General features: G+C 53.9%; 1 protein-coding gene across 2 annotated transcripts; it reads left to right on the forward strand.

Moving 5' to 3' along the window:
- The first annotated feature begins 99 nt into the window (after positions 1 to 99).
- PAQR5 (progestin and adipoQ receptor family member 5) lies at positions 100 to 9,665 on the forward strand. Of its 2 annotated transcripts, XM_088172743.1 has the most exons (9): positions 100 to 1,123; positions 3,245 to 3,276; positions 3,564 to 3,717; positions 4,022 to 4,149; positions 4,579 to 4,778; positions 5,708 to 5,834; positions 6,414 to 6,510; positions 7,415 to 7,544; positions 8,288 to 9,665. In XM_088172743.1, exons 3-9 carry the CDS (start codon positions 3,670 to 3,672, stop codon positions 8,509 to 8,511), a joined length of 954 nt encoding a protein of 317 aa, XP_088028869.1. In that variant the 5' UTR covers positions 100 to 1,123; positions 3,245 to 3,276; positions 3,564 to 3,669; the 3' UTR covers positions 8,512 to 9,665. The 2 variants fall into 2 exon arrangements, with proteins under 2 accessions (XP_088028869.1, XP_014743359.1); XM_014887873.2 differs by lacking the exon at positions 3,245 to 3,276.
- Positions 9,666 to 10,888: the final 1,223 nt, after the last annotated feature.

Consider the following 10,888-nt stretch of genomic DNA (forward strand, 5'->3'; position numbering starts at 1 on the left):
CTGGAAAAGTGGGAAAAATGTGGATTTTTCCCATTAATTAAGAGTTTGGTGATTGAGGGAAGGAGCACAAGTGGTGGATTCCTGGTGGGAATTATTCCTGGTAAATCCAGCTCGTTTGGGAGGGGTTTTTTTGGGGATTTGTTCGATGAGGATTTTAACAGAGCATCCCAGAAGGTGGGAATGGAATTCCAGAGCCGTGTCCAGGGAAAAGATGTGAGAAGTCCCAGTGCTGGCAGGATGGGGTTAATTCCCAGGAATTCCCAGGATTTTCCCGTGGGATTGAAGTTTGGGATAGAGCTGGGAATCCACCAGGCCTGCCTGGCTCCGCTTCTCCCAGTTCCAGATTAATTAAGGGATAATAATTTATAATAATTAATAAATAGTAATAAGTAATAAAAAATAAATAATATTCGTAGTTAATAATAATTAATACGTAATAATGATAAAAAGTACTAATACTAGCGCTAATTAATAAATAATAATAATTAATGATAATTGATGGTAATTAATAATAAACTGAGCCCACTCATCCCTCTCCATCCCTCTGGAATCTCCCACTCCAAAAATTGGGAAAGCCATTCCCAGCAGCTGCAGGAAAAGCAGCGGATTTTTGGGAAGCAGAACGGGATTTTAGATTCTGCAGGAAAAATGGGATTTTTGGGAAGCAGAACGGGAAACCCACCAGATCCCGCTCTGCTGAGGAATTATTCCCATCCAGCTGGGAAAAATCTGGGAATGAGCTGAGAGGGCTGGAATTCCCAGGCTGCTCTGGAAGAGCTCCGGGAATTTTCCAGCGGCGCTGGGAATTGAATTTTTTTTTTTTTCCTGCTTTTTTTCCACTTCCTCGCCGCTGGATCCGATCCCGGCCGCGTTTGGCCGCGCTTATTTCCGGGTTTATTTGGGAACCTTTTTTTCCTTGGACGGGGCAGGATTAATTCCCTCCCAAAAGCTGGGAATTGCCGGCTTGGGGGATCATCCCGGTAGGCGCTTCCTGACGGGATCGTGCCTTTGGAAAAGCCGCGCCCGCCCGGCCCGGAATTCCATGTGGGCAGTGTTTGGATCCAGCTGAGTAATCCCGGGATTTGGAGGCAGCGCTGGAAAACGCCGCATCCCGAGCAGCTCCGTAAGTCCCGGGTTTTTTCCCTCCCCTTCTCCAAAGCATTCCCGGCTTTTCCCGCTGATCCCGAGGCTCGGCATTCCCGGGAAGTTCGGGAATGCGCGTGGGAAAGGGAAAGGAACAGGGGAAAAAAAAAAAAAAAAAAAAAGAAGGAAAAGTGCCGGGAGCGCTGGAGCACCGGGAGCATTCCTGGTCCTCCCACGGCTCCCGGTGCCGCGGGGGGATCACGGAATTCCAGGGAAGTTTCACTCGGGAGCGGGGTGGGCTCTGGGATCCCCCAATCCCGGATTTCTGGCGTGGAAAAGCTGCCGCTCCCGAGGCGGATCGCAGCGAATTCCAGCGGCAACAACAACTCCCACAAAGCCGCCGTTGTCCCGCCGGGAATGATCCTGGCACGGCCCGCGCCGCTCCCGGAGTTTTTTTTTCCAACGCTGCTCCCGCGCTCCCGGCGCCTCTGGAAAGGCGTTCGGGGCTGGTCATGAATTCCCGAATATTCCTGGCTTGTGGAAAAGCGCCGCTGGAGCTGGCACGGAGCGAGGGATGTGCCGAGAGGAGGGATCTGCCATGGGGAAGGAGATTCCATAGGGAAAGGAAAGGAAAGGAAAGGAAAGGAAAGGAAAGGAAAGGAAAGGAAAGGAAAGGAAAGGAAAGGAAAGGAAAGGAAAGGAAAGGAAAGGAAAGGAAAGGAAAGTTGTGCCATGGGCAGGGGACGGTGACAAGGACAGGGCTCCTGGCGGCAGGGAGGGTGGCGGTGGTGCCAGGTGGGGACATTGGAGCCAGGAGGGGACATTCCCAAGGGGAGCCCGGGATAACCGGGAGCTCCCGGGCTGGAGCTGCGGCTGCAGGGCCGGGACAGCCCCGAGAGGAGTCGGGGGAGACGGGGGGAGGAGGAGGAAGAAGAGGAGGAGGAGGAAATTAAGGAGGAGTAGGAAGAAGAGGAGGAGGAGGAAGAGGAGGAGGTAAGGAAGATTGAGGAGGAGGAGGAGGAGGAGGAGGAAGAAGAAGAAGCTGTTGCAGCCACCTGAGTGAAGCCTGACAGGTCACAGCCCCACCATGTCCCCATCCCTATCCCAATCTCATTCCCATTCCCAGCTGGGAAGAGCCCGAGGAGGAGGAGGAGGAGGAAGCAGGGCTGGGTGTGCCCGGCCCCAGTGACTCACTGAGCTCCGAAACCACAAATTCCTGCCTGAGGCCGGGCCTGGAGCCGCCTCCTGCGTCCCGGAGCCACAGGGAACAGGGAATGGGGAACAGGGAATTGGGAGCTGGGAATGGGGAATGTTGAACGGGGAATGGGGAACTGGGAACAGAGAACAGGGAAGAGGGAACAGGAGCAAATTCCAGCCTGGCCTTGGGCACTGCCAGGGATCCAGGGGCAGCCACAGCTGCTCTGGGAATTCCATCCCAGCCAGGAATTCCTTCCCAAAATCTCATCCATCCCTGCCCTCTGGCAGTGGCAGCCATTCCCTGTGTCCTGTCCCTCCATCCCTTATCCCAAATCCCTCTCCAGCTCTCCTGGAGCCCCTTTAGGCTTTGGAAGAGGCTCTGAGCACTCCCAGGAGATTCTCTCGATTCAGGTCCCGTTTTCACCATGGAAAACCACCGGAATTCCGTGGGATCTGAGGGCTGCAGACTCTGGCAGCACCTCGGTGGTTCCAGAGCCCGGGAAGCTCCCAAATCCCGTCTAATCTTTAACCAGAGGCGTTTCCAGCTGGGTTGTGTTGCTTCATTGCTCTCCTGCCTCGTTAATTTTTCCCTCCCTCTCCGGCCATTCCCGGTGTTCTGGAGTTTTTCCTGGAGCTGCCGGGCCCTGGGCAGAGGTAGAGCCTGGGATGGGAGGGAATCCAAGGGGAATTCCAGGGGGTTCTTTGGGAATGGCTCAGTGGCACATCCAAAGGCTGGATTCCCAGTGGGAAGTTGGGATGGCTGGAGCAGCTGGAATGGCAGCCCAGGATGCTGCGGAGGCTCCGGGATCTCTCACAATCCTGGGAATCCTTGGATTCCTCTGGATCCTGGCGGGATCAAGCTGAGCCAGTGCCTGGAGCAGGAGCTCCCTTCCCGCTTTTCCTGCTCCGGGTGGTCCCTGGAAGGAGGGAAGGAGGGATCATGGATTTTTCCCTTTATTCCCAGGGCAGAGGTGGCGCTGCCGACGCCAGGATCGGGTAAGAGCCGGAGCCGGGATATTCCATGGGAGCAGGAAAGGGGATCCAGCCGGGATCCAGCGCCCTTCCCACCTCCCGAGGGGCGTTCCTGCATCCCCCGAGGGGATCTCCAGCTGTTCCCACATCCCTCTGGATCTGTTGGAATTCCCGTCCCTCTGGGAAGCGGGATCATCCATCTCCCGCCGCTCCTTTGGGATCCCAGCAGCCCTCGGGGGATGGATGCTCCCCATCCCACGGGAACCCTCCGGGATCCAACTGCACATCCCAGGAATTCTCATCCCCTCCAGGATCGGCGCGGGAGCAGCGCCATTCCCGTGGGATGTGGCCAGGAGGGCTTTGAGGTGAATCCCATGGGAAGCTGAGCTGGAAAACCCCCGGGATCCGGAGCCGACCATGCTGAGCCCCAAGCCCCGGCTGCTCCGCGCCCACCAAGTGCCCGAGGTCAGCGGGAATTCTCTCCCTGATCCCAAGGATCAGCGGGATTTGGGATGGGACAGATGGGAACAGCGCGGGGGGGGGGGGGGGTCACAGCTGTGTCCCGACTCTGGAATTTTGGGGATGCTCCCCATCCATTCCCACCTCCATCTCCATTCCCATTCCTGTTCCTGTTCGCATTCCTGTTTCCATTCCCATATTCCCATTCCCATAGTCCCGTATTCCCATTCCCATTCTCATATTCCCATATTCCCAATCCCTGTCCCCATCCTCATCCCAATCCCATTCCCATATTCCCATTCCCCCCCAGAGCTACCGGGAGCCGGGAATTCTCTCCGGGTACCGCCCGCCCCGGAGCTCGGCCTCCGAGTGCCTGCTCAGCCTCTTCGGGATGAACAACGAGACCCTCAACATCTGGACACACCTGGTGCCCGCCGGGTGAGTGCCCCGGGCACACCTGGGCACACCTGGGCGGTGCCCTCAGCGCCTGGGCACACCTGGGGGTACCCCGTAACATCTGGGCACACCTGGGCATGGCCGGGGGTGCCCTCGGCACCTGAGGGGGTGCCCCTTAATATCTGGGCACACCTGGATGCACCTGATGGGTGCTCGACACACCTGGGCACACCAGGTAGGTGCTTCTTAACATCTGGGAACACCTGGGCACACCTGGAGATGCCCCTTAACATCTGGGCCCACCTGGGAGTGCCCTCAGCACCTGGGCACATCTGAACACACCTGGGGGTGGCCTCAGCTCCTGGACACACCTGGGCACACCCGGTGGGTGCTGTCACTGCCTGGACACACCTGGGCACACCTGGTGAGTGCCCAGGCCGTGACTCCCCCCCACCCCGCTCATTCCCTCAGGTATTTTCTCTGGCTGCTCCTGGCGCGGCTCCGGGATTTTGGGGATGATCCGGGGGCGGGGCCGTACCTGGCTTACCTGGGCACGTGCGCCCTGTACCCGCTGGCCTCGAGCTGCGCGCACACCTTGGCGGCCCTGGGCGGGCACGGCCGGCACCGCGCCTACTGCTGCGACTACGCCGCGCTCAGCATCTACAGCCTGGGTGAGCCCGGCTTAGCGGGGATTGAGCCCGGCTTTAGGGGCTGAGGGGATTGAGCCCGGCTTTGTGGGATTGCGGGAATTCAGCACGGCTTTGGGGGGCTGCGGGGATTGAGCCTGGCTTTGTGGGGTTGAGGGGATTCAGCACGGCTTTAGAGGTTGAGGGGATTGAACTCGGCTTTGTGGGGCTGCGGTGATTGAGCCTGGCTTTATGGGATTTCGGGGATTGAGTGGAGCCCGGGTTTAGGGGCTGCAAGGATTGAGCCCGGATTAGTGGGGCTGCGGGATTGAGCCCGGCTTTGTGGGATTGCGGGAATTCAGCACGGTTTAACGGGGCTGAGGGAATTGAGCCCGGCTTTGTGGGGCGGCGGGGACTCAGCCTGACTTTATGGGGATTGAGTCCGGCTTTGTGGGGCTGCGGGGATTGAGCCTGGCTTTATGGGATTTCGGGAATTCTGGGATTGGGTGGAGCCCGGGTTTATGGGATTTTGGGCATTTAGCCGGAATTTATGGGGTTTTATGGGAGAATTCTGGGAACAGGAGAAGCCCAGGTTTATAGGATTCTGGGAATTTAGCTCGGCTTTATGGGATTTTGGGAAATTGAGAGCACAGGATGAGCTGGGATAGACCAGATTTCGGGAATTCAGGAATTTAGCCCAGATTTATGGGATTTCAGGAATCTGGGGATTCAGGAGCAGCTGGCATAGCCCGGATTTATGGGATGCCACATCCCGAGGGGAGCTTTGGGATTAAGCTGCAATTCCAGGATTTTCCCACGGCTCCACACCCCTCTAGTCCCTGTGGAATTCTCCCTGTTCCAGAGATTCCCAGCCTTTCCCGATATTCCAACCTGGAGCTCACAGCTGAGCCCAGGAGGATGAGGAATTCCAGGAGAATTCCACGGGAATTCCGGGATTCCTGCTGTGCTTCCAGGCTCGGCTCTGGCGTATTCCGCCTACGTCTTCCCGCCGGAATGGGTCGGGAGCACATTCCATGATTTCTACATTCCCGTGGCCGTGTTCAACTCCGTGCTCAGCACCGGCCTGTCCTGCTATTCCAGGTGGGATCCAAAGGCGCCGGGAATTCGGGATGGAGGGTTTGCTCACGGACTGGGACAGCGGGAAAGGGGAAAGAGGGAATTTTTTTGCTGGGAAATGTGGAGAATTCAATGATGGGATAACGGGAGGAGGTGGAATTCTGGGAAGTTTCAAAGGGGATTTATGGAATCCTGGAATGGTTTGGATTGGGAGGGAACTGGGAGATGATCCCAGGTTCCTGGAGAAGCTGTGGAATTCCCTGTGTATCCCAGACTATCCCATGTGGAATTCCCTGTGTTTTCCTGTGTATCCTGGTGTATTTCATATGGAATTCCTGATGTTTCCCATGTGGAATTCCCTGTGTTTCTCAGTATATCCCATGTGGAATTCCCTGTGTATCCCAATGTATCCCATGTGGAATTCCCTGTGTATCCCAATGTATTCCATGTGGAATTCCCGGTGTATCCCAATGTATTCCATGTGGAATTCCCAGTGTATCCCAATGTATTCCGTGTGGAATTCCCGGTATTTCCCGGTGTATTCCATGTGGAATTCCCGGTGTATCCCGGTGTATCCCATGTGGAATTCCCGGTGTTTCCCAGGTTTCTGGAGGCGGAGCGGCCCTGCCTGAGCAAAGCTTCCCGAACTTTGGCCTTCGTGTATCCCTACATTTTCGACAGCATCCCGGTTTTCTACAGGGTGCGTATCCCACAAAATCCTGGGAAATTTCAGCTGCCTCAGCCTGGAATTATTTGGGAAAACAATTCTCAGCTCGGGGTTTGAAAGGCAAACAAACTCCAGCAGGAAAAGGCTCGCGGATATTTTTTCCTGCTCCGATTGCCGGCGGATTCCTCCCACTTCAAAGGGCTGGAAAATTCCTGCCTTGGGAAGCTGGGAGGGGCCTTTTCCAGGGATTTAACTGGAGCAGGGTGGGAATTTGGGCAGGCAGGAGTGGGGGGGTGAGGGGTGTGGGGAACTGGGAATGGCTGGGGCTCCTTTGGGATGGGTGATGGATGGATGGATGGATGGATGGATGGATAGATTGGATTCATGGATGGATTCATGGATGAATGGATTGAAGGATTCATGGATGGATTCATGGGTGAATGGATTGAAGGATTCATGGATGGATTCATGGATGGATGGATTGAAGGATTCATGGATGAATGGATTGAAGGATTCATGGATGGATTAATGGATGAATGGATTGAAGGATTCATGGATGGATTCATGGATGGATGGATTGAAGGATTCATGGATGGATTCATGGATGGATGGATTGAAGGATTCATGGATGGATTCATGGATGGATTCATGGATGGATGGATGGATGGATTGAAGGATTCACAGATGGATGGATTGAAGGATTCATGGATGGATGGATGGCTGGATGGCTGGATGGATGGATGGATTGAAGGATTCATGGATGATGGATGGATGGATGGATGGATTGAAGGATTCATGAATGGATTCGTGGGTGAATGGATTGAAGGATTCATGGATGGATTCATGGATGGATGGATGGATGGATGGATGGATAGATGGATTGAAGGATTCATGGATAATGGATGGATGGATGGATGACTCCGGTTTTTCCCGGCAGCTCTCCCGGGGCTGTTCCCAGGGCTCGCTCCCGCTGCATTCCCGGCACAGCCTCTGCGCCCTCCTCACCTTCCTGAGCTTCACCTCCCGCCTGCCCGAGCGCCTGGCGCCAGGGAGCTTCGACTTCATCGGTGAGCATTCCTGGGAATGCCGGGAACGGACCCCGGGAATGTGGGAATGAATCCTGGGAATGTGGGAATGGACCCGGGGACTGTTGGCAATGAACCCTGGGAATGTGGGGATGGACACAGGGAATGTGGGAATGAACCCGGGGACTGTTGGGAATGAACCCTGGGAATGAATCGAGGGAATGTGGGAATGGGCCCCGGGAATGAACCCAAGGAATGAGCCCAGGGATTCCCAAGAATAAACTCAGGGAATGTGGGAATGACTCTGGAGAATCCAGGGAATGAACCTGGGGAATGGACTCTGGGAATGCCAGGAATAAACTCAGGGAATGTGGGAATGACCACAGGGGAATACTGGGAATGAACCCAGGAATTCTCAGAAATGAACCCAGGGAATCCCAGGAGTAAACCCAGGGAATGCCAGGAATGACTCCAGGGAAATGCTAGGAATAACCCCATGGAATCCCGGGAATGAGCCCAGGGAATGCTCGGAATAAACCCCAGGGAATCCCAGGAAAAAACCCCCTTGAGCCACAGGCATTGGGAATAGGAATTTGTAGGATAAATATTCCATGGGTGCCAGGTGAAGTGGGCTGATTCAATCCTGGAATCCTGGAATTCCAGGGACTCCTCCCACTATCCCGGAGTGCTCCAAGGCCCCGGAGCATTCTGGGGATGTGGAACCCACCTGGCCCAGCCGAATTTCCATGGAATTTCCATGGAATTCTCGGGGTTTTCTGTCGCAGGACACAGCCACCAGGTTTTCCACGTCTGTGGGATTTTGGGAACGCTCTTCCAGCTGGAAGCCGTCTCCATGGACATGGAGGAGCGGCGGGGCCGCTTCCCGCTTCCCTCTTCCCTGGAAACCTTCGGATCCCTGGGAATGGGAGTGGCCGCCAGCCTGGCCATCCTCGGGATCTGCTTCCACAACCTCCGCCCGGAGCCTCTTTCCCGGGAAAAATCCCACTAGAATCAGGGATTGCCTCGGATTTCTGGGAGCAGCCTCATTCCAGAGGTGTCCATGAGGACGAGGGGGAGTTTGATCACCTGGAAATATTTCTTTGGGATTTTCCCAAGGGAAAACTGCACTGTTTTTATCCGTGGGTGGGCTTCCCATCCCATTGTTATCCATAGGGAAAGAGTCAAATAATCGGGATTTGATCCCTGAAAAGGGAGGGAAGCGCTCCTGCTTCCCAAAGGATCCGGGATCCCTCAGGTCTGCCTTGGAGAGAAATCCAGGGAATGTTGGAATCCAAGCACTCCCTAATTCCCATTTTCCCTTTGGAATTTCACGCCTTACTCTCAGCCCAAGTGCCTGGAAATGTGGGATGGAGGGATTGGAGTTTCCCTCCCGTTTTAATTCCTGCTATTTTCCCTCATATCCAGGAAAAGGGATTCCAGGAGAGCTCCAGTGGGATATTCCCACAGCAAAGCTCTTCCAGGATCTAATTCCGGGAAATCCTGAGAATTTCATTCCCATGGGAATCCCGAGTTCCCACGTGGGGGGGGTGGAATGAAGGAATTCCATCCTGTCCCGGGTATTCCTGGGATGGATCCTGGATTGGGAGAGCTCCACGCCCCAACCTCCCGGGATTTGGGATCCTTTAGGAAAAGATTTTTAATGTTTTCCTTGGATTAAAAAATGGGATTGGGAATCCATGGGGAGATGCCAGGAGAAAAGCAGGATTTGGGACAGATCAAGGATTAAAAGCACCCTGGAATTTTAAAGAACTCCCAGGATTTTCCCTGTGTTGTTCCTTGCTTTCCTTCCCTGCTGCTCCTGGATTTTGCAGGGAGAGCCTGGAGCTCTCAGCCTTTTCCAGGATCCAGGTTTTCCTCTTGGATTTTCCTGCCACTTGATTCTTTGGGAATATTTTCCTGGATAATTCCACGGCTCTTCCATTAATTTCCTTTAATTGCTTTTTGCTGCACTTTGGGAGCTCCTGGAATTTGGGATAACACAACAAAATCTGGGATGAACGGGTTAAATCAATCCTTGGGAAAGTTAGCCAGGATTTTCAGGATATTTATAAGCACTGGAATTGTTTTTCCGACGGTTTTATTAAATTAACATAAATCACTGATTTTAATCTGCTTAATAATAAAAATATTCCTGAGAAAACCTTATCCCTTTGGAGATCATTGCTGATAATTCCAGAGTTTATTTACTTTGGGAGCTGCCGTGACCGGGGAGGAATCCGGCTGGGGTTGGAGAGCCTGGAAAAACATCAGGATTCATCCCAGAATTATCCAAGGTCGTTCAACTTTTGAACTGAAATCCTCCTGTCCTCTGCAATGCCGGGAATTTTGGGAAAACTGGGATGGAATGCCGGAATCCCACGGGATCCACCCATGGAATGGGTGATGCTGGATCTTGGAGTGCCACAGTGCCAAAGGATTTTTCCAGCTTTTTACCCCAAAATCTCTGGATTTTCCTCAATTCCCTTCCCAGGAGAAATGAAAACTCCATGTCCAGTTGTTTCAAGGAAATAAGCCGGGATGTTTCCCTGTGGAATGCTGATCCACAGCAAATCCCAAAAAATTCCAGGAATTTTGGGCTGAAATTTCAGCGAACCTCCCTCATCCCTCCTAAGCCACGTGGATTTTGGAAAAGCTGGAAAAGAGCAGGAATTTCAGGTTCCTCCAGGTCATTTTATCCCCCTTTTTTCTTTTTAATATCCTTGAAATGCATTGGGGAAACGTTCAGGAATTTGGACTAAAAATGGGAATTCCCTGGAATTTAAAAGGAATTGAATCTCTCTCCCCATTTCCCCATTGGAATTTTTTCCCTTGGCAGGAAATTTGCTTTTCCCTGGACTCGTTCTGCTGGATTTTTCCCACATGTCCCAACACCACATTTCTATGGATCATTTCCCACAGGTTGGGAATTAACTCGCTTCCATCGGGTTGGGAATTAATTCCGACAGGTTGGGAATTAACTCATTTCCATCTGGTTAGGAATTATTTCCAATAGGTTTAGGATTAACTAATTTCCATCGGGTTGAGGAATTAACTGAGCGACCGATTCACCTCCAGGCAGGCACACAAGGAAGCTCTGGCTCTGCAAACCACCTGAATTCCACCTGTTTTCCTGAAAGAGTGGAATTAAGCGGAAAAAAAAAAATGCGGGGAAAAAAAGCGGAAAAACCGGGATCGGCCGGAGCCGGGATTCGAACCCGCGGCCTCGCCTCCTTCCACCGCCACCGCCAGCAGGGGGCGCCCTCGCCTCAGAGCCACGCACCCCCCCCCCCAACCCCGGCGTCGCCGTGGTGACGGCGTGATGACGTCAGGGGGAGGGGCGCGCTCGCTGATTGGCCGGATTTGAATCGCGGCGGGCGCGCGCGGCG

The sequence above is a fragment of the Sturnus vulgaris genome, chromosome 13 (assembly GCF_052056855.1).
Source record: "Sturnus vulgaris isolate bStuVul1 chromosome 13, bStuVul1.hap1, whole genome shotgun sequence".
Taxonomy (NCBI): domain Eukaryota; kingdom Metazoa; phylum Chordata; class Aves; order Passeriformes; family Sturnidae; genus Sturnus; species Sturnus vulgaris.

Excerpts from the sequence above, each read along its gene's own strand:
- PAQR5 (XM_088172743.1), top strand. The coding sequence starts at position 3,670 with ATGCTGAGCCCCAAGCCCCGGCTGCTCCGCGCCCACCAAGTGCCCGAG. Across the intron at positions 5,835-6,413 it reads GGCCTGTCCTGCTATTCCAG|GTTTCTGGAGGCGGAGCGGC; the intron begins GTGGGATCCAAA and ends GGTGTTTCCCAG. Across the intron at positions 7,545-8,287 it reads AGGGAGCTTCGACTTCATCG|GACACAGCCACCAGGTTTTC; the intron begins GTGAGCATTCCT and ends TTTCTGTCGCAG.